Source organism: Phocoena phocoena, chromosome 13 (assembly GCF_963924675.1).
Source record: "Phocoena phocoena chromosome 13, mPhoPho1.1, whole genome shotgun sequence".
NCBI classification, from domain to species: Eukaryota; Metazoa; Chordata; class Mammalia; order Artiodactyla; family Phocoenidae; genus Phocoena; species Phocoena phocoena.
The window spans coordinates 74,989,762-75,013,468 of record NC_089231.1 but is presented as its reverse complement, the minus strand read 5'-3'; the positions used below and the strand labels follow the sequence as shown (position 1 = coordinate 75,013,468).

The following is a 23,707-nucleotide window of genomic DNA, read 5'->3' as shown; positions in this document are numbered from 1 at the left end:
TACACACACAGCTTCTGAAGATGTTTTTGTACAAGGAAACAATCTAGTGAGTATTTCTGGGTGGACTGAGAACCTACTAAACTAACTAACTAACTTTGGCTAACCACACTTTGATAACGTGGCTGCTATGCTGCTGGGCTAGAAATCTTTCAATTAGGTGGCAGGTCCTATTTTGAGAAGCTGAGTTTTCTGGAAGGCAATAAACAGGGTAAAGCAGGCAAATCCTGTTGATGTTTAGACACCATCCAGTCTGCAGCACAGCAATGGGGCTGGGGCTGGGGCTGGGGAGGGAGATAAGCCTAAGCTCCCAAAAGAGCAGTCTGCTCAATCCTCTTTAACTCAGCTTTGTGTCTGTTATGAATAGCTTCCAATGGAAAGGCACCAATGCCACACTGTTCTTCATTATGCATGGCTTATTAAAATTGAAATTTTACTGTTTCCAACTCGACCAAATTGGTGGCTCAAACCCCCATGTGCTATTAAGAGTGAGGCGTCCGTTTAAGAGATGGAATCAGGATGAATATCGCCTGGACCAAAAGTGGAACAGGCTGGAAACTTTGAGGCTTTGCGTTCTAAGCTTGCCGTGTGAGCCTGGGAAAATCCCAATTTTTCTGTGGCTGTTTCCCCAATCTGTCAGGCCTGGTGCCCCTTCCTGAGCTACTCCATACTGAAAAATCAGAGCTGTGAAGTAGGGAATAATTCGTTTCCAGAGAGGCCCTTCCTGGTTGGGAACTTGTTTCTCCTTTTCAAAGAAAGACAGTTATCTATCAGAGCCTGTCCTTTTGCATGGAAGGAGAGCATATCCAAGCTGCCCAGAAAAAACCACTGAAAATCCACACGCCAGCCTTCTAGGCTTGGTACCTGCTCTTCTTCAATCCTGCGCTGTAGTGTTTCAATATAATGCTGGACGGCCATATAGATGAATCGGTACTGTGCTTCTGTCTGGACCATCCCTGACCTCTGAGACCGCACCATCTGAATGGTTTTGGGAACGTCAATGTCACAGTCGACACCTACAAAGCAAGCACCATGGAGTATCAGGATAAACTGCAGAGACAATGTGAAGTGGTTTAATGCACAACTGTTAGCAGACTCAGAGATAAAGCAAATTTAGTCTTTAATGTTCTAACCGAACATGTTCCAAGGGCTACAGCACTGGCCTTCTGACCAATACCAAGGATCCTAGAAGATTACAGCGTAAAGGGTCAGCAGTGAGGGGTCCCTCACGTTCCAACAGCACCGTCCCATACCATCAGCAAGGCAGCTGCATGTTCAACAAAAGACCAGAGCAGTGGCGCCCACAGCTCGTAGGCTTTGTTTTATGCCAAAAGCTCAAACAGCATCACTTCTGTTCTCTGGCAAACATATTGAAAGCTGAAGTCTCCGGCCTAGATTTTTGTGAAAATATTTTAACACTCAATTCTCTTCTACAGGCTACTTTCACTAGCACTTTCCTTCCATAAACTGAAAACAGGAACTGTAGCTTCTTGTCCTCCAGATGACCTACCTTTCTCTCTGATGATGTCAATAAGAATATCAATCACAATGAACGTCCCTGTTCGGCCAATTCCAGCACTGTGGGCAGAAGGATGAAGAGCGAGGACAACGGAGTCATTCATGAGGGTTTTATATGCAAAACCAAGCTATTAATATTAACAGAAACAATGTCTGCTCTTGGGAGTGTTTATAAGATTGTCCATTTATATTCGCAAATATATTAGCAAAGAGCACAGGGCTTTGGACTCAGTCCATCCTACGCTTGGAGTCCAGCTTCTCCAGCACAATGTGCCTGAGGCAACTCCCTTAACCTCTCTGACCCTCAGTTTCCTCATCTGTGGAACAGGTTGTTGTGAGGATCAAATATGAGTAACGGATGAAAAGCACTGAGCTCAGATGCTGGTATAGAGCAAGTGCTCAATAAAAGGGAGCTTTTAAAGAACTGAATAAATAACATTTCACACACATCTACTTGCATATGAAAGAGATTTAGGAAACCAAACTTTCCCCAGTATAATCATGAAACCTAAGCTTGGGCACCAGCAGCCTGCGAACTCTGGTGCAGAGGCCATGGGCCTGGCTTCTAGAAGCCTGGATGGGGAGCGGTCCGAATCTTCTGAAGCAAACAAGTATATTGTCAGGGGAAAAAATATACCTTATTTCCATGGAAAAAGAGAACAGAAGCACAATCAAAGAGATGAATCCTAAATTATTATATTAACAAAGAAAACCAAGCAAACATTACCAGACTAAGGGCTCCTTGAGAATAAGGACTGTGTTTACCACCCTGTGCCCCACCACCCCCAGGTACACGGTGGTCCCGTAGGATCTAGAAGAAATGTACTTTGGGTCAAAGTGGTCCCTTAATGCCTCAAACAGAGATTAAAATTTTCCCTCAGTTAAAGAGCTGGGGATGGGCAGGTAAAAACAAGCCCCCTGGGCATCAGAACACAGGACAGGCAGCACCCTGGAGGTGGGAGGGTTGGTCACCTGCAGTGAACCACCACAGGCCCCGCGTCCGTGATGCTCTCCTGCTTATGGTGGACCTCCTCCAGGAAGTCCAGCACGCCTCCGGGGTCACTGGGCACTCCGTGGTCTGGCCAGGTCCGAAAGTGGTATTGCCAGACCGTTCTCTCCGTATTCCCCTGGAGTAGAGCCAAGAAAAACCAGAAAAGAATTAAATAAATCAAGGGGTTGAGGACTCGTCTGGTCCCCATCTTTCCTAGATCCTACGTGAGCCAGGGGACCGGGCCCGCACAGAGCCTCCTCACACACTGCTACAGGTCCCCTGCATGAGTTTCCCAGATCTCTCCTACTTTGGGGTCTGACTGAGCAATCCTGGAGGCAACCCTTGGCCTCTGCCATAAGAACAAAGATGTCTCATTCGGCTATTTGTTCTTCAGGAAACTATATACAGCCTGAATCAGTCTCTGAATCCTCAGCCAGGGGCAGATGAGGTCCCTGATCCTCCTCATCTAAGGGCAGCTCTACCTGGGAGGAAACTGAGGCCTCTGGGACTCAGGGCCCTCCTCCCACCAGATGAGAAAACGGGTATTCCCTCAAGCACTTGTTCCTCTTTGTCTTTTTGTACCTGGCCCTCCTCCCCTCCCCCAATACACACTTTTATTATAATATGATATTTAAACCTCTGTTTGCTGCAAAGCAGATAAGAAGACAGGCTTTGCAATCAGATGGGTGCATTTAGGCCCAAATTTCAGGATTCACACTCACTGCGGCCCCTGGACATCTCTAAGCCTCAACTTCTTCATTTGCCGACGGAGATAAGAATCTCTGTCACAATACCATTGTGAGGACTAAACAATGTCAATTAAACACACAGCCACTGCGCAGGAGACAGTTAAGAGACTCAGCACACTGGTGCTCTTCTGAGGACTGACATTAATAAAGGTCAACAAGGATACCAAGACCACGAAAAACCAAAAAGCATCGTGTTCTGGGTCTACCCAGATTAGATCCCTGTAATGGCACTATTCATCACTACATCTTCTTCCGACATATCTGGAGACAATCCAAGCTAAGTAACATTTTTAAAGGGGATTTAAAAAAAGAGAGAGAGTAACTAGACCAGTGTCCACCACCAGTAACCTTCAGAACATCCAGGGAATCTGAACCACAATCAAGATCCTTTCTTGAATTATGTGCATTTAATTTGCTGAGTCAGAAAAAGATTTTTCTGGATGTTACCAGTGAGCTAAAGATCAGGGGGCTACCAGGGTCACAGAAAGGACAGGGAACGAGAGAGATCCAGCGCCCGGAGCATCCTTGCTCCTCATCCTTCGTAAATGGCCACTGAGGTCTCTGCTCCCACCCCTCCTTCCCAGGCAATCAGAAGGCATAAATGAGATCATGTGATAGCACTTTAGAAAACATGGAACGAGCTCTACAAAAAAGCAGATAATCTGTGACCAGCAATTTTGGAGGAATGATCAGTCCCATGCCAGCACCTGCATCCGAGGGTGCAAAACACAAACCCAAAACGCCAACTTTTCCCGTACCTGCTCTTCCCAAATCTCCGATAACAAGAAGAATGGTTTATCACTAAAACTGAAGAAAAATCCACCTGCTACTGAGAAACACCTGATGATGAGAAGATGGGTAGTTATCACTAAACCTGAAGAAAAACCTATCTGGAATCTTTGTCCGACGTCCTCTAAATCTCTGTCTCATTTCTGCTGGACAACTCCTCTCTCAGACTCTCCAAGTGAACCTCCACCCTCTCCCCACAACCGCACCCCCGCTGACATCAGAAGTTTGACATCCCACCCTGGACCACAACTGCCGAGGCTTCCAGTTCACTTCAGTCCCCCGACCACCTCATGGAACTCACCAGACCACTGAGCCCCTCCCTCCACCCTCCGCCTGCCTCCTCCTGCCCTTGCTGCTGGCTTGCCCAGCTCAGATTCCATGCACTCTCCTCACAGCCACTCTCCATCACAGACCTCCACTCCCTCCACCCTCTCTCCATCCACTGCACACACAAACACACACACCCCGCCCCGCCCCAGCAAAGCCCCAAGCCTGGACAAACCTAACCACCCACTTTCTCTGTTTTGTACCCAAGGAACAGAGTGTCCTTGGAGAAAACTCACACCAGGTGACTGGTATCACTGAATGGTCATCTTCACCACCTCAATGGGCACTCAGCACTGCCCAGAAATTTACTGGATTTCTTGCTTTGCTACACAATGACTATTTCATCCTTTCCCCACTTTCCTCAAACATTTCGCCTCTTCTTATTCCCTTTGAATGTCAATGGATGGCCTTGCCTCAGGCCTGATAGAGAATTTAGAGCAAATCCCTGTCAGCTCCCCTCCCTATATCTGTGGCCACCTTCTCCTCTTTCCCTCCTGTGGCCAAGAAGTGCTATCCCCATCGATCAAAACCAATCCATCCACGATGCTCTAGATCCCACGCCCCTCCTCGTCCAGCCTCCACCCTTGCCTCCCTGGCATCCTCGCCTTGACGTCTCAAAGGCATCTCAAACTTTACGTGTCCAGCAGGTTGCGCTTCATCCTCCCTCCCTCCTCAAATCTGCTGCAGCCCTCGCCCCTCATTCACGCCATCATCAAACCCCTTCACATTTACATCCACAATTATCTCCAGTCGGTCCCCTTCTTTCCATTGCCCCTACCATGTTTTACCCAAACGATTCAAGCTTTACCATCCTGTACATCTTCCAGCTTTTCAGACCTCTGCCACAGTGCCACCGTCCACTCAGACTCAAAACCCTACGACGTCTGATTCCGCCTCCTCCTCCAATAGCCAAACTATCCCTACACACCCTACAGACTTCACCCCCCAAGGGGTCTCTCACATCCCTTGCTTCTCTTCTAGAGTTTATTCTGGCATTTTATATCATATTCATTTCCAAAGGAAGGAAAAAGAAGCAAAACGTGGAGAGAGGCCATCAGACCTAGACCTCTGCAGAGCCCTCCTGGTTACAGGCGTCCTGGCCACTGGAGTCACTCCATCCCACTCTTCCCTCGGGGGGCTGTAGGGCACCTTCCTGGCACCTGTCTCCACATGTGTCCACTTGGCACAAGAACCGTCACGGGTCCAACACCAGCCAATGAATAAAATTTACATTTCCTTTTTTTTTTTTTTTGGCCATGCCTGCGGCATGTGGGATCTTAGTTCCCCAACCAGGGATCGAATCCGGGCCCTTTACAATGGAAGCACAGAGTCCTAACCCCTGGACCAAAAGGGAAGTCCCTAAAATTTACATTTCTTCACATGAGAGTTAGGGCTCTTCCCAACTTGGTCCCAACCTCTCTCAACCCAAGTTTACTCCCTCAATTCCCCATTTGCCTTCATTCCCTGTAAACCCCATTTCCTTGACATTGGCACTTCAGAACCCTGGCTGACAATGACACTTCATCTGGGAGACCCTCTCTCCACCATCTTCTCCCACAGAGACCCCGACCTAAAGGCCCACCCTCTTCTGAGACGGTCTCCCTGATGCCCCGGCTGGAAGCCCAGCCTCGGCAGAACTCCAGCATCTTAGACGGGTGTGACAGCCGGTGTCTGCTCGAAAGCACAGGACTTTGTATACGTGGCTTCTCTCGGCTACATGACTGCAATTCCCTGAGGACAAAGGCTATTTCGCTTACCTTTGTGTCCCCAAAGGACTTTGAAAAAGTAAGCCCCTCTCACCATGCAATTAAAATGAATCCAAATCTTGTTGGATTCAAAGTCAGTCACCCCAGGGACAAACCTGAACTACAAGCAATTAAAAGCTGATGCCATGGAATTTGGTCACTGAATAGGCCTCAGGGCCTTTGCACTCGCTGCCCTCTCCGCTTAGAACACTCCTCTCCTGACCCTCTGGATGCTGCTCCACCTTCAGGTCTCAGCTTGTGTGGCACCCCCTCAGAGAGGCCCTCCCTGTTTACTCCATCTCGGGTACCCAGTCACTCTCTAACATACCATCCTGTGGCTTTCACAGCTGGAGCACAATCGGAAAGCTTAGTTGGTTATTTACTCCTTAACCTTCCACCTCCCTAGGCTCTGTGGGGGCAGAGACTGTGCCGGTCTGGTTTGCGATGTATCAGTAGTACCTTGACGGTGCCTGGCACATAGAAGGTGCCTGATAGATGGATGTTATTCAATGAGTGAACGAATGCCTGAAGGTATGCAGACAGGAGTAACCGCACGACCCTGGATTAGCGCACACCATGCGCAGTTACCAAAGTCACTAAAGTACGACAATATACTTACTTGTCCAACCTTCGAAAGTTTAAGTTCTCTTAACGTATAGTCATGAGCAGCACTTTCTTTGACGTTCCTAACGCGCATGACCCCGTATTCTTTTAGCGCATACTCATCAGGCCAGTATTTGACACATTTGCTCTGGAAGGGATCAGAGAAAAGACAGTTAATCTCTGTGAACTCTGACATGAAAGCCGAAACCAAAAGAAAACCAATGTTCAAGTCTTCCTTGATGACCACTAACATGGAAAACGGCCTGTCTGGTACCTAACTGTTGGGTTTTGAAAGAAGGAAAGAAGAACTCAAAAAGAAAAGCAGGTGTGTGGAGAACCAGGGAGAAGTGGGAAGAGAAAGCCGCTGTTGCAAAATTGTCTAATTTAAGCCACAGGTCCAAGGAGAGTCAGTGTTTGTTTATTTCTCTCTAAAGAACCAAAGAGGCAGAAAGAAGGGGACTACCCAGTATGAGGGTGCTGCCTAGCATGCACTCAGTTCTGAATTCCAGAGATCTACCAGTCACTGTGCAGGGAAGGCAAGCAGGGGCTCTGGAGGTGGATGGGCTGCCCAACGAGCCAGACTGTCTGGTCCATTTCCGTGCCAGTGTAGGAGGTCTCCCCGCCTTATCTAACCCAAGTGTGAAATAACTCCAGCACAGAAAGGCAGCTGATGGGGTTTTGAACCAGCTGCTTTTTCTATATCCAGATCCATCTGATACCTGCTACACACGTCACCTTCGCTTAACTGGGTGCCTGGGAACGCCAAGCCTGCAATAGCTGCTGGCTTCAGAGCAGGCAGATTGGAGAATATGGCACCAAAGGAATCATTCTGGTTGCCAAAGAGGAAGATATTTTGCTCAATGAGAGATGAGTCTGCGTATACTTGGTGATGTGCCCTGGGCAGAGAATGCCTTTGTGTCTTGCTTTTTCCTGGGAACAGTCACCCATGCCACTCACTTTCAACAACAACCAAGACACAAATATCAGCAAGAGAAACCTACCTTGTGCATTAGGAAGACAGAGAAATTCACTGTTATAAACCGAGAAATCAGAGAGCAGCTGCAGACGTCCCCACAGTCAATGACTGAGGGAAAGAAGACAAACATGGCAGGAGGAAAGGTCAACAGAAGAATTAATGGACAGCGTTTACTTTTCTGCTTAACATGGCTTATGTGGTCTTTTACGCATTATTCTGAATTCAGCTTTCCCTCCACGATCCTGTAGATCCAAAAACTTCTTTGACAGATTTGACACAATTTTTATTATCCCCAAATAAACACTTTGACTATTAAATGTATGCAATGCTGTCACTCTCCAATCAATTCTGAGGACTGCTGGTCGCTCAAAAGAAGACAAATCAAATCACAACTCCTAACATTGTAGCTGACTCTGCATGTCTGCAATCTACTGTGCCCTCCTCCCAGTTTCCCAAACTCTGATGTAAACCTTGGCAAACAAATTCTAAAATGTGAGTGCTAACACTTTAGCTTTTAAATTAAAGCCCAGGAATCAAAGGGAATTCAGAGTCTGGTTTTTCTTCTGTGCACTGGAGGGGATAACAGGCGAACAAGTTACCAGAAACGCTCGTGGGGAGACTGAAAGCCCATCATGTCCTCCTCTCCAGCAGCAGAGTACAGAGGAAGAATGAGAAAACAGACAAAGGCTGGGAGAAGGAGGTAAGGAGCGGGGGGCAGAGTGACTTGGCCCAATGTCTGTCTATTCTAGGAGTTTCTGGCAGCTCTTCTGAGAGGGACCAATCCTGATCCCTCTGAAGTGACCTAAGAACCCTCTCTTCACAGCCTCCAAGTCCTCTGAGAACAGGTGGCCTCCTACAACTGCAATCAGGCAACAGGCAGGATGGAGGGCTCAGTTTTCCTTCCCATACTTAGAGCAGGTGACACTCACCTGAAGCAAAAACTATGAAGACATTTTAACTTGTCCATTAATGCAAGAACATCTACTGTTACTGCAGGCAGCTGCTAGCGGAAGCCTTTGCTTCACAATGACCAGACCTGGCCTCAAAGGTATTCAAAAGTGTAGCAACTAGCAGTACAACAACGAAAATCTTACAAAATCACATTGCCTTTCACAACTGATATGAAAATTACATTAGAAGGGCTAATATCCAAAATCACCCATCTGTCTTTTTATAGGGTATGACTGCTACATTCCATGCAACTTTTACATAAACCAGTTAAAGTATATCTAAAAAAAAGAACTTTTGACTAGAACACAAACAAAAACAGAGAACTTTTCCATATTAAAAAATGGACAAAGAGATGACACAGAGCTGTCACTCAGTGAGATTTGTCTGCTTCTCTATAGGTGTGGGATGTTATAACTTTTAAAAACCTGAAGTGTCATGAAGAGTGCAGGGAGATGGGTACTAGGCATATGCTGCTTGGGGGGAGCGTACACTGGGACAACCACTCTAGAGGGTAGTTGGCAGAATTTATTAAAATTTACAACATGCAAAAGCAAAAACAATAAATAAACAAGAAAAAATAAACAAAAAAATTTCAAAAATGGAGAAAAAAAGAAAAATTTAAAAAAAATTTTTTTAATTTACAACATGCACACCCGCTATGACCTAGCAATTCTTCTTGACATCTAACCTAGAAAAACACTTACCACATACAAAAGCAAGAACAAGATTGTTCACTTCAGCACTGTTTATAAGAGCAATAACTGAAACATTTAAATGCCTAATATGTGACTGTTAAACAAACGGTGGTACATCCATACCATGGAATACCATGCGATTACTAAAAAGAATGAGATAGGTCAATATGTACTAACAGAAGAAGTTAGAACATATATTTAGTGGGGAGAAAAAAAACCAAGATACACAATAAAGTTACTGGATGACAGCACTTTTTCATATAGTACTTGTCCGAAAATAGCACTATATACTTCTTTAGGAGCATGTATGTATGTAAATACATGTACATGTGCAAATGTAGGTATATAATGCCTACTATACACATGCATATGCAAATGCCAAGAAGACAGTGTAGAAGAATACACATCAAACTGATAAGAGGGTTTATGTTGGAGGAGGGAACAACTGGGTGGACAAGGGATGGTGACAAAGGTAATTTTAATTGTAAGGCGTTTGAATGTTTATCTGAATATATTGTCTGGATAGTTCAAATTAATTTTTTAAATGCTTACAAGTCCTAAGTATAGTTCACATGACAAGTGAAATCAATGTTTATTGATTCGTCCTCTAATCCCCTGAAGGTACCAGACAGGCCTTCTTACACTCCCTTTATGACCTCTGCTTCTAGACACAATGGGGTAAAAGAGACTGGATTTACTCTCCTACCTTAAACCACTAAAATGGAAAAATGAAATGACATATATAATAGGATTAGTAACAAGGACATTTAAAAAATTATTATAAATATATTCCATATGTTCAAAAGGTACAGTAAATGATGGACATGTTAAGAAGAGAGACATAGGATATATTAAAAAGACTCAAATAAAACTTAAATGAAAAGGACAATGTCTACTGTGAAAATTACACTGGATAGGATGAACAGCAGATTCTACACTGCAGAAGAAAAGATTAACTGAAACACGTATAGCAAAAGAAACTTATCTAACTTATCCCAGACACAGAGGGAAAAAAGTGAACTGAAAAAAAATGAAGAAATTCTCAGTGAGATACAGGACAACTTCAAACAGCCTAATATATGTGTAATTGATATCCCAGGACAGGGTGGGTTGGCAGTTCATATGTGAAGAAATAGTAAACATTATTCAAATTTGAAGAAAACTATAAACCCACAGACCCAAGAAGCTCCATGAACCCTAAGAAGAAGAAACAAAGAAAACTACACCAAAGTACGTCATAATCAAATTTCTCCTACTCCCTTTTTTCCAGAGGGTCAGAGTAAGCTTACTGTGCTTACTCAGCTTTTTTTTTTTAAATAAATTTATTTACATTTTATTTTTGGTTGTGATGGGTCTTCGTTGCTACCCACGGGCTTTCTCTAGTTGCAGTGAGTGGGGACTACTCTTCGTTGCGGTGCGCGGGCTTCTCGTTGCGATGGCTTCTCTTGTTGTGGAACACGGGCTCTAGGCGTGCGGGCTTCAGTAGTTGCAGCACATGGGCTCCACAACGCAGGCTCAGTAGTTGTGGCGCACGGGCTTAGTTGCTCTGCGGCACGTGGGATCTTCCCGGACCAGGGCTCGAACCCGTGTCCCCTGCATTGGCAGGCGGATTCTTAACCACTGCGCCACCAGGGAAGTCCCTATTCAGTTCTTAACATGTTCAACCTGACATGTCCAATACTTCAAAAAAGTAGAGTATATAGCATACCTTTCCTCTCTCCACTTCTTTTGTTGTCATGACAATCACTCGGGAGTTCTCTTGAAACACCATCCGCCAAAAGTCATTCACTGTGTTTTGCAGGCAGCCCTGTGTGGCAATGTAACTCTTTTTGGGCTTTGAGTTGTTGCACTTGGTTTCAAATTCAGGCTAGAAATTTAGGAAGAAAATACTTCAAACATTTGAAAACTGCTTTCAGGCCATGAGGAAGTATTTAAAATACAAAAACTGGTTAGCAATATACAGTCAGAAAACACCACGAGAAACAAAGTTTACCATGATAATGTTTGCATTGATGTAATCTGAAACAGGCTCATTGGGATCACCATCGTGTAGGACAACCCTGGTGTGGTCAACTGGAAGAAAAAGAGACCATGGTCACAAAGGTACTGAGACCTCTTCAGGACAAATCAATTCAAATCAGTTCTTTCTCAACGAGTCCAAGTTTTGCTCATTTCATGATAAAACAACATTAAAAACTAAATCCTAAACAATAATCTGAATATGATGCCTCATAATGCTTTCTTTAAGAGAATAAAGTAGCAATGTCAATTCCCTGGTTTTGATAATGTACTATGGATATATAGAATATTATTATTGGGAGAAGCTGGATAAAGGGTACCTGGGAACCCTCTATATATTTTTGTAACTTCTTGTGAGTCTAAAATTATTTCAAAACAAAAGGTATTTTTGTTTTTTTGGGTTTTTTTAGAGGAAGAGTAAACTACAGGTAAATGACATGATGTCTGAGATTTGCTTCAAAACAATTCAGGAAGAGAAGAGAAGTGTATCAGAATATAGATGAATCAAGATTGGGCAGGAGTTGACAATTGTTGGAGCTGGGTGATGGGTACGTGTGGGTTCTTTATACTATTCTGTCTACTTTTGAATATATTTTAAACTTTCCATAATAAAAAGGGTGTTTTTTTTAATGGAGTAGAATTAAATACAGTATCTAGACAACAGGATTCTGATGATAGTATCTACTGACCAAATTTTATACAAAAGTACATTACTGATTTTAAAAAAATCTGAGTGTTCCACCTAAGCAACACATTTTACACTGAGAAATAGTAATAAAGTTGTATGTCTTACTAGAATAATGTTCTTTTGCTTCAGACTCCCCATCTTTAAAGAATATGATGTTAATCAGAAGAAACATCTGATTGGGATCTTTAAGGGAGGAAAGGGCAATAATATTCTATTTATCAATAGATACTGCATACCACTGTTCCCTTCATCTTTTCCTACACCCCCACATCTTACTAATGAGTACCATTTAGCCCTCTTGAGCAGAAATGAAAACTTAAGACATAAAGAGGGCAATGCTTCCCCAACGTCATTAGGACCATGCTGTGGCTCAAAATGATTCTCTACAAATTCCTCGTTGTCTCTCCTCAGTATGAGAAATGCCTCCACTTTCTCCCATCCTCAACTGCACACATTAAAAATATCTATATGGATGCGATATACATATACACTGTGTGTGTGCACCTATGTATACAGAAAGACTATGCCACACACACAGACACACACGCACACATGGGATGGGTTTACAGTATCTGACAAAATAGCTCTGGCCTGAGGAGACATTACAGCAGTGCTCTCCCCTGATCATGCTACCCAATAAACTTCAATAATAAAGTTTTTGAACACTGAAATATATATACAATTATAGATACACACAAGCCTTATTTTTATTTTTTTTGCGGTACGCGGGCCTCTCACTGTTGTGGCCTCTCCCGTTGCGGAGCACGGACTCCGGACGCGCAGGCTCAGCGGCCATGGCTCACGGGCCCAGCCGCTCCGCGGCATGTGGGATCTTCCCGGACCAGGGCACGAACCCGCGTCCCCTGCATCGGCAGGCGGACTCTCAACCACTGCGCCACCAGGGAAGTCCCACACAAGCCTTATTCTTAAATTGGGTAAAAACATTATGCACGCTCTGCCATCAAGCTGCACATCAGATTAAAAATTTACTTTCTTTTTTTTTTTTTTAGATAAAGGATGTAAATCAAGAGACGTTCTAAATGTTCCTTCCCTGTCCCATAGCAGACTGCCTTACCCAGCCCACTCTGGAGACCCTGCATTAGAGCTCAGGGCTAAGAACAGTGACTTTGGGGGCTCCAGTACCAGTTCTCCCACTCACTCCCACATGTGACCTTGCTAAAATGGTCCCTAAAATGGGGATAATAAGAACTCCTGCTTTGTGTGCATGGGATACGGATTAAGTGAGATATGGACTCAGAGTCTGGCACAGAGACAGCACTCAGGGGAGGTGAGCTATCACAACTGTGTGGTGCCATTTCTGGGATCCTCACCCAAGGCCTACATCCTTCTGGGCCTCTTTTTCACTACAGTTCAACTCAGGCTCTACCTGGCAGCACCTGGGTGTTAAAGGAGGTACTGCTTTATGAATATCACAAGGTCTACTTCTGAGCAAAGCATAGGTATGCACCTGAATCTCCAGTAATTTGAGCTCAAGGGATGAGGGATGTCAGAAAAGATGAAGGGAACAGTTGGAAGAACCCCCAGGAGGAGCTCGTCTGTTCCCCAGATGAGGGAACAGAACCCCAGAAAGGAGGCGTGCCGTCCCCAAGACCCAAGGGCTGGGCGCTGCAAAGCAAGGACACAAGCCTGGGACACTTGAGCCTGATGGTGAGACCCTGGGAGATGGCAAGCCTTGAGATGATCTCTCCTACACAGGCAAAATTAATTAACAGAAGGAAACAACCACACACTAAGCCTCCCAGTGGCAATTTTACTCCGTAATCAACATCACAGGAACTCAGTGAATGAGGCCATCCATCCCCAAAACAGCTGATTATTTTGGAAACAACTTACAATTAAAAGAAGCTAAGGCCTTGGATCTGCTGAGAAAGCACATGGCCCCCAGAAAAGTTACTGAGACACTGGGAATCAAAACCTCCAAGAATGACTATTATGGAGAAATACATTGATACTTACAGGGCAGGATGTTTTTATATCTATTTTTGTTTTTATTCTCTTGCCTCTGACCCTCTTTTCTGCTGTAGAGAAGTTTGCATTCCTGTTGTTGTAGTGTCTAGAGAGAAACAAAAGTAAATATTATTATGCACCAAAAGCTTCAAAAAAGAAAAGCTTGACCCAGCACTTCCACTTTAGGGAATTTATCCTAGGAAATGTTCCAGAGTCGTGGGCAATAGCTACAAGAAAGCTCACCTTAATGCTATATCAAGAGTGGCAGGAACACTGGAAACAACATAAATGTCCAACCAGAAAGGGCTGCCTAAATAAACACTTTCGTTCATTCATACAAAAAATGTCCTACGGACGTTTAAAAGATATCCTAGGAGAATATTTAATGCCTTGGAATGATGATCAGAGTAAGTATTAACTGAAAAGCAGATCAAACTTCCAAAACAGTGTCTTACATAAGCCCATATGTCTGCATGCACCTGTGTATATAAGAAATGGCAGAAGGATGTACACCAAAAAAGTAACGGGGATTATTTTTTTGAGAGCAGTGGGATTATTCTTTTTCTTTTCTTTCTTTTTCTTTTTTAACTGTTTTTTGCCTAAATTTGCTACAATAAATAAATATTTATAAGAAGAGAAACCTTTTAAAACAACAATTATTAAGAATGAAAGCCAGTGAGCATTGGTATACAGCATCCAAATAATACATATGATCCATGTTCTTGAGGATTTTATGATCTGCCTTTTACCATTGATTAATTCAGAGCAAGCTGAAAGTCAGTTCTCAAATTTGGATCCTGGGGGACAGTAGAAGTAGTTCTGGTACCACTAGATCATGGGCATGCAAGCTTTGTTAGCAAGGCTTTAGAGTCCTCCTATGCCTCAAACCCATGTCAGTGCCCTGGGCAGCCAGCCTGCGTCTGCACAGACACCCGCTCTCCTATGCTCTGAGGGGAGGGGGCCCCTATCCTCTACCACAGCCAGAGACGGAGGAGAAGAACTCTCGGGCTCCCAAAGCGAGGGGTCAGAAAGGACACCTCTGCAGGTAAAGGAGGTGGGGAACGCGATCAGGGCAAGAGCCTAAACTAGGCAGCCACAGCGGAGCTGGCCCCAGGGGAAGAGAGGATGTGGGGAAGTGGTGAGAAGCACCAGCTGCAGAAACAGACAGGAAGGTGGACAAGCTAGGCTGAAGTATTTTCAAGGAGTAGGTTTCATTTTCAAAATTACCACAAGTGCCTCTTCAAGGGACCCTTGGTTTCAAACAAGCCTAATTTGAATGGGAAATCACAAATGGGGCAAATCAAGAAAGTGAAAAGAAGACTAAAAAAAGGGGGGGAAAAGGTGTGTTATATATTTTTTTAATATATTTATATATGCTAAAATGATTTTCCCTTAGAGATTTCTCTACAAGGAGAGGCAGAGTCAGTATTTCGTAACACAGCAGCCCTGTTAGATTTCCATTTCATTTATCAGAATTTCACAGACAGGTACGAAAGTCAGGAGTTTAAATTGCTAGTTTGACTCTCAGTTTCAAAATGCAATATTTGGCCTTGACACTCAGCTCATAACCAAAGTGTTCAGCCAGTGGAAACCTGGACAGAAATAAAATACAATGTATGCAGAACTCTGACAATCAAACGGTCACTCAAAATTCTTAAATGAGGTCACTTTAAGTAATTACAGCCCTTTGCCTTCTTGGAGCTGGCATTTCCTCTGAACTGTGAGCCAGCCTTACCGCACAATATTGCTGTGTTAGGAAGAAAGTCTGATCTTGATTATTAGACATTAAGGTGAGGTTCAAACACTATGAACCGAATCAATCACTTAAACATCAACCAAGTGAAGAGAAACAACATCAACAAAAGCTACAATGGGGTGGGGGGAGGGCGGGACACATGCTAGGAAATAACTAGGTGCTTGATTCAAAACAAACTTGACAGCAAAGCATTCAAGTGTTCACTTACGGAACAAACTTCAAGTGACGCTTCACTTGTGGAGGGCACACTGCCAGAGCAATCTCTAGAAAAGGCAGATTTCACCCAGTCCCGCCCTGTTTAATCACCTTCAGTTTCTCCCTCTGCCTTCAAGATCAAATGCACGCTTTTCAGAACAACTCAGGAAACCTTCTCTGAGCTAATGGAGGCCTGCCTCTAACCTCAGCTTCTGCTTTGCCAAGTTACTATCCTGTCCATGCCTCAGTGTCCTCAAGTGTAAAGTGGGGCTAATCCTAATTACCTACCCCATAGGGCTGGTGTTAACAGTTAAGGCGTACTGTCTACACTCTAGCCACACCAAATATACACAAGAGTCTTGAACTCACCATGTTTCTTCAGGCCTTCATGTTTTTATTCATGCCATCCCCTCTGCCTAGAATTCCCTTTCTCTGCCTTGAGTACCTATGAATGGTTACATTTTACTTACTCATTAGGACCCACCCCAAATACCTCCTCCTCTGGGAAGCTCTCCTGACCCACTCAGCACGACCTCCCTGTGGCTCACAATACCAGTTCAAGGGCTGCAGCACGTCCCTCCGTGAGTACGCTCGTCACACTGAATCCCAGCTACGTTTTTACAATCTTGTCTCTTCTATTAGAGAGCATGGACCACCCCTGTTTGCCTGCAAACAGCACAGCATCCAGCACAAAGCAGGCACTCAAAATGTATCCGTTGAATGAACAAATAAATACAGAAGGGGGTGGAGGGAGACATACAAACCACAGACCATCATGGCGATGGCCTCGGCACTACAGGGCCCACACTCAGCATCCCATGCTGACACTGTCGGCCTGGCTTCAACATAAAGAAAAACCACGTAGGCAAAATATTAAAACAGCACTTCCGGATTTTTAGTCATTTGAAAAGCATCTTCAAGATGCTGTGCCATCTCAGCACATCACCTGTTATATCAATTGTTTTCTTAAATTAACAGCCTCTTTTTTCCCCCTTCAGAAAATGTATTTCAAAAGGAAACTGCATATTACTAGCACACATGAAAACCAGTATCACTTGCCATATATGGAAGGTAACCAGAAAAAGGAATATAATAAAAACAAAATATTGTCAAATTCTACCTGGATACTGTAGCATGCCTGAGACTCTGTAAAGGAAAAGGGACACTGGCAGGTGTTAGAGGTAGGTGTTAGAGGCATACTAAAACTGTACTCAGACCTTCTCCTAAGCCACGTCAAAAGAAATGGGTAAGGGTTAAAAAAGAGAAAAACCTTCCTCATTCGCTAATTCGATCTTACTGTAATGGGGTGCCACGGAAAATCATCTCACACACCAAGAACACTTTGCTAGAATAATCCAGAGTTCCAGGCCAGGGAAATCCTCACCAATACCCATAGCATGTTGGCTGGACCATCTACTCAGCTCAGCCTCTGTCTTCCCTCATCCTGCGTTAAGTTACCAATTGCATCTTCCATGTGGATTTGAGGTTGGAACAGCACACAAGTTGAGACAGTTTGGGCCCTGGAGTGTTCCAGAAAGGACAGGCCCAGGGACCCTGTGTCCCGGGTGCAGTAGGGTGCTAACCGCCAGCGGCTGGCTGGCAGCTGTCACGGATTAGTAATGACTAACAGTGCGCCTCTCCCCCTCCAGCCCCTGCTCCTTCCTCAGTGCCCACTAACCCATTCTCATCTGCGCCTGGGGCCCAAGTTGCCTGAACACATTTCATTTCCCACAGTGGAAGGCTGCCATCCATCTCCAGTGAGACTGAAAATAAAAAGAACTCAGAAGTTGTCACTTTCCATGTTCTGCCTGCAGAGGCTCCCCAACTGCACCCGAGATAATCAGCTACCGCCTGCTAAGGGGCGCTTCCTCCCCAGCAGCAGCAGGCTGAGGGCCGGAAGAGGCAGGAGAATAGCCACCAAGCCCTGCCCCCAGGAGTTTACAATCCCTTCAAGGTTGATCCACAACCTCCCTCTCAGCTGCCCCCAGGGCACCAAAAGCTGTGAATGACCTGCAGCTGAATGTCACTGTCTCCATCCCCATTCTCCACTGGGCCTGGCAGGATGCCAGCGATAAGGCGTGGGACAGGCAACGAGAGCTGGGGCACAGGCTGCAAGATACCCCATTTTCCCAAGTAAAACAACCAAAGGGTTTGCAACCAAGGATGAACCCTCAGAAAGGACCAGAGGCTAGTTACAGTCACCTGATTACATGAATCAACAGTGATCAACAAATGGATTATATCAAACTTTTAAGCGTTTATAAAAGGCATGAAGAGAAAGGCAATCCCCAATCCACATTGTACATTAGGCGTGCCCAGCAGCATGACTGAGTGTGGACGGAACAGGTGTTCACAATGCAGAACGGTCCCTCACAGCTATGGCTGTTGAACATCTGTGCTCCCCACACCTGGACCCCTGCCAGCCTCCAGCCTAAATGCCAGTAGCAGCATCCCCAGTCACCGTGATGACAGAAAGAGACCCTCACAGGCTTCCAAAGTCCTCTGATTAAAGACCACTGGAACCGGCTCTTGACCAGAATGTCACGAATGCAAGTGGAGAAACAGGATCAAAGAAAGACAGACAAACAACAAATGAATGGGCAGAGCCAGGCAGCCCCATGTGCCAGGACAGTGGCCTGAGAACCATTTGCCTGGACTGCTCTGAGCAACAGGGACAAATTGCTAAGGGAAGAAAAAATAACGCCACTAACCATTAAGGCCAGACCAAACTGTACAGTGTTTTTACAAACAAAGCTACAGGGACTTCCCTGGCGATCCAGTGGTTAAGACTCCACGCTTCCACTGCAGGCGGCAGTGGTGGCCACAAACAACAACAAAACAAAAAAACAGAACTACAAGGGGAGGAGACAAGATTAACAAAATACTGGTAAGTGTTACAGCTGAGTGTTGGGAAAAAGAAGGTCCATCGTCCTGTTTTTTCAACTTTGGCGTGTGTGAAAACTTCAATAATAAAAGAACGTTTTTATAAATTATAAAAAGATAAAAATGTAAAAGCTCCTATTAACTCTCCCCCTACCCCACTCATGGCTGGTCACCTGAAGGAGAGAAAGAGGGCTGAGGACGGCTGTCAGGCAGATGGCCTCTCTGGTGGGGGCCACAAATAATAAGACAACAGTAACCACGTAGGCAGGCGCCAGACTGGGCCTTCTTCCCGGTCTGAATGAACTTCTGTTTCCCTTTGGCATCTGCCCTCTGCACAGAGGAACACTAGAATTCTCACTCCGTCCTCTTTACTGCAAACTCTGTGGTGTTACCAGGCACCACCGGCAGGTGAAAGCCCCCATTTCCAGATGCCACGCTGCACGGCCTGTCACCATTTCCCCACGGTGGAGTTGGGGAGGCTCGTCCCCAATGAGTCCGCGGCATCATCCAGGAGTGAAAGGGCAGCTGGAGATTCTCAGCACCAGAGAAGGTCCCAACTGATGGACAAGCACTTACAAAGCACCGTGAGGGACAAAACCAATCCAAGATTTGGTTTCTTTCCAGGTGCTTGTTTGCAGTTAAGTCACCTCCTTCCTCCAACAAGGTGAAGTAGAAAAACAAATCTAGAAGACACGGTCCCCAGAGGAGAACAGGTTCTGACATAGGAAACAGCAGCAAACAGTACAAGACAAATCTATCATTAATAATCTATGATTAAGTGTGTAATTAATCTATGTAATAAGTGTGTAATAATCTATGATTAAGTGTGTAATTAATTATGTGGTGTGGAATTTAGGGAGTGAGATCCATGAAAACTAAGTGAAGCAGGTTTCTGGGAGGAGGTGAGGCCTGAGGCAAGTGAGGGGCTAAGATGGGTACAAGGAAGGGAGGAAAACATCCCAGCAAGTTAGGGACATAAGCAAAGGTGGCTAAGAGGCCAGAGTTAGTGGCCTCAGAGTTAGGGTGAAGGAAACTGGTCAAAGAGTCTGGAAGCTGAGTTCTGTCAGTGTGGGAAATGAGGTTAGATGGGGAGATGGGGGGCCTTGAGAACTGGGCAGGAGATCTTCAACGGCTGAGAAGCACAGCACGGTAGACTTAGAGTCAGAAGTTCTGGAAGTTCAAACCGCAGCCAACTACTTGCTAGCCACATCCTTGGGGACAACTTCCTCCCTTCTTCTGGGCTTCAGTGTCTTCATATTCAAAATGAAAATGCTATGCCTCTGGTGGGAAATCGGGAGCCACTGAAGGTTTTTGAGCAGAAGAGTGACAGGAGAAATGCTGAGAGTAGATTAGCATGAAGGGCGAATGGAAGGGCAGAGGCCGAGAGTAAAACGGCAGCTGGTGTCTTGTGAGGCGATGAGAGCCTGCACCCCTGGCATCAGGCGAGACTCCTGTCTCTGCTGCTGCCCACCTGGGCAGTCCTGGGCAGGTGCCTTGATCTCTCAGAGCACCCAGGGACACAAGATCTACCTACCGCATAAGATTTGGGGATGCAATGAGATGATTTCCCTAGCCCAAAATGCAGCACCAAGCAGACAATAAATGCTAATTTCTTTCCTTCCTCTAAGACCACAAAGACAACTAGGAAAGAAAAATCAACCGGACCTGGTGAATGGCAAGGTATGGGAGAAAGGAGAGAAAGATGAGTTAAGGGATGCTCTGAGGATTCCAGCCTACAGGGTCAGAGAACACAGGACAACCACCAGAGATGAGAAGTAAAAGGGGATATTTGGTCTGAAGGGGAAAATAACAAAATAACAGGTCTGGTTGTGAATGCTTGAGTTTGAAGAGCTATTACAGCCAAGAAGAAGTGTGGAAGGCACAATTCAAAAGGTAGAACCAGGGCTTCCCTGGTGGCGCAGTGGTTGAGAGTCCACCTGCCGATGCAGGGGACACGGGTTCGTGCCCCGGTCCGGGAAGATCCCACATGCCGCGGAGCGGCTGGGCCCGTGAGCCATGGCCGCTGAGCCTGCGCGTCCGGAGCCTGTGCTCCGCAACGGGAGAGGCCACAATAGTGAGAGGCCCGCGTACCGCAAAAAAAAAAAAAAAAAAAAAAAAAAAAAAAAAAAAAGGTAGAGCCAGAGCCGGGAAGCAACACAAACTTAGCAGTAATCAGAGGAGGGTGAAAATGGATGTGCTCCTCAGTGAAGAGCAAGTTTAAAGCAAGATAAGCAGAGGGCCCAGACCACGTCCTGGAGAACCACCAGAGTTAACTGGTTGGGAGAAGAAAAAGCAACGAACAGCAAGAAGAGCACAAGGGAGGGGAGGAAGGAATAAACCAGGCACATGCCGCTGCGGATCAGAGAAACAAGAAAATGGTGGGAATGAGGAACTGGACAGCTGTCTCAAGAGCGGCTCACGGAAGAGGCCAGAGAAAAGATTATTTTTTAATCTTAATAAGAAAGCCACTGGTGTCTTCTCAAAGTGTTACTTCAGCATACTGTGGGCTGTCACATCCCAAGGTTAAAGAAGAAAGGGGCTAAGAAGAAATGGAGGCTGCAACACAGGCCCACAGTGCGGAAAGCAGCAAGGTTGTTCAAAGGCAAAGGGGAAGGTACAGCAGAGATGTGAAAGCACCTGGAAGCACCTTCGGTTCTTCAATTCTCTGTAAAGATGTCAAGCATCTCCAGCAAATGAAAACAACTCTAAAGAGAAAAACCTGACACTGGAGGGGCATAGAACAAAAGCAAGGGCGGGCGGGGGTGGTGGTGGTGGTGGAGTGGGCTGAAAGAGAAATAGTTCAAAGGAAACAAAGGAATTTCTCCAGAATGGAGCTTGTGGAATAAAACCCCTTAGCCACTGTGATGCTCTGCCCACCAGAAGGGAGCAGCCCTTCTATCAAGCAGCCAGGAGCTCAGGCCTGCATGGAAAAGCCTGGTGACAGCTCAAGGCTGCCCTCCCGGAGCATTTTTAATCATGCGGCTGGAGCCCTGGTTGGGGTAGCTGTTCAATATGGCTTTGCTTAGTCAGCAAGCAGAAGATTTCCACTAGAGATCACCAGCAAGAATTATTTTTTGAGACACAGCTTTGGGGTGCAGTTAAAGCCTTGTCTCCATAAAACCTAACCATCTCCAAGTAGAATTTGTGGGTTTGAAGAAAGGCACTAGCTCTGTCGGTTGGCAGAGCTGCTGGTGGAATCCAGGACATCTGTGTGGCTGTCAGAGAAATGCCTGCGATGCCCATGCAAACGGAGCACAGCTTCAGACCACGACAGGGAAGAGAGGCTTGTATAACAGAAGGAGGCTGGGCTTTAAAAAAAAAAACCCAATTACTAAGGAAAATAAGCTTTAAAGAGCTGAGAAAATAGAACCCCAGTTAAAAAGGTGTTGCGGAAGGTTTGTCTGTGTGTACTGTGTTTTTTTTTTTAAATCAGAAACAGAGGGTTCAAAACTAAAATCTGCCTGAAATTCATTACTGCGACCCTGAATGACATCCTTTTAAGCAAGTGTGTAGAGGGGTCTCAGAGACTGAAATGTGCATTCACCAAGCCTCAAACAGGGGCTCCAAATGAAAACTGCATGGGAATAAAGACGAACATCTCAAAGCAAAGCCTGGAACATTCCTCCACACTTTTTAAGCATCAGAAAGCTGTTCCCTATTGAATATAAGCAAAGGGTCTGAAGCCAATACAAGTCTCTCTTGCTATGGAAAACAGCTCAGATTCAACACAACACAAATACTTATTTTGTGCCTCCTGTGTGCCAGGCTCTCTGCTGGATTCTGGGGCTACAGTGAACAAAACAGGACTATCTGTCCTTGTGAGGCCCACAGACTGACCCGGACTATGTTTTTAGATAATATGCACACAGCAGACATAAAACAGCAGGATCAAAGTTTGTCTCTTCATTTTTTCACCAACAGTTTCACTTGAACAAGACCTCTTTTTATTCCAACAGACCTCGTAACGCCATCTGCTTCTGTGGATTCACAGTGACAAGAAACAAACATTAAACCAATAACTACACAAATTATTCATGAATTCCAAGGATGGTAAACTCTACAAAGGAAAGGATCTGCTGCTATGTGCACATATAACAGGAAGAATCAATCCAGGCATAGGGACAGGGATCAAGGAGGTTTCCCTGAGAAAATGACAAATGACCCTGATGCTGGGAACTGAAGAATGAAGAGACGTTAGCAAGGTGAAGTGAGGAAGGAAGAACATTCTAGTGTAATCCCACCTGTAACACAATTGAATTAGCTGAAGAATCATATTCCCATTAGGTATGTAATAGGCAGTTCAGACTTTAACATGTCTAAAATGGAAGTTGATCACTTGCCCCAAAACCCATCCCTCCCAGTTTCCCCCAAAACTCATCCCTCCGAGTCTCCGCCAAACCCATTCCTTCCATTCTTCCCCATCTAAGCAAACGGTAAGTCCATCCTACTAATTAATCGCTCAAGCCAAAAACTTTCACCTTATCCTGCCTCACCTCTATCTTAACCATACAATTTGTCAACTCTACCTTCAAATACTGACAATTGTACCTTCAAAAAAGTCTCAAGTTCTCAAGCACCTCCGCTGCTGCTGCCCTGGTCAAAGCCAACATTATTTCTCTGTTCAAATTATTGCAATTTGCCTCCCTGCCCATCTCCCTGCTTCTGTCCTTCCCCTTGCAGACTGTCCTCCGTGTGGCAACCTGAGTGATCACCTCACTCCTGTGCTCAGAACTCTCCTTAGATTTTCCATCTTACTCCAAGTAAAAGCCAACAGCTTTACCCTGACCACAGTGCCCTGTGGGATCTGACCCCTCCGTCATGGCTCCACCTACGTTCCCTCTTGCTCACCCTCCTCTG

General features: G+C 45.3%; 1 protein-coding gene across 1 annotated transcript in view; it reads right to left on the bottom strand.

The window, feature by feature from the left end:
• The window catches only part of PTPN11 (protein tyrosine phosphatase non-receptor type 11), a 67,577-nt gene that overhangs the window by 11,963 nt on the left and 31,907 nt on the right, over positions 1–23,707 (bottom strand). The window contains exons 7-13 of the mRNA XM_065889522.1: positions 14,026–14,122; positions 11,335–11,414; positions 11,050–11,208; positions 6,736–6,867; positions 2,488–2,642; positions 1,508–1,575; positions 862–1,013 (exon numbers count right to left, since the gene is read on the bottom strand). Coding sequence (XP_065745594.1) covers positions 862–1,013; positions 1,508–1,575; positions 2,488–2,642; positions 6,736–6,867; positions 11,050–11,208; positions 11,335–11,414; positions 14,026–14,122 — 843 coding nt within the window. The remainder of the gene's footprint in view (positions 1–861; positions 1,014–1,507; positions 1,576–2,487; positions 2,643–6,735; positions 6,868–11,049; positions 11,209–11,334; positions 11,415–14,025; positions 14,123–23,707) is intronic.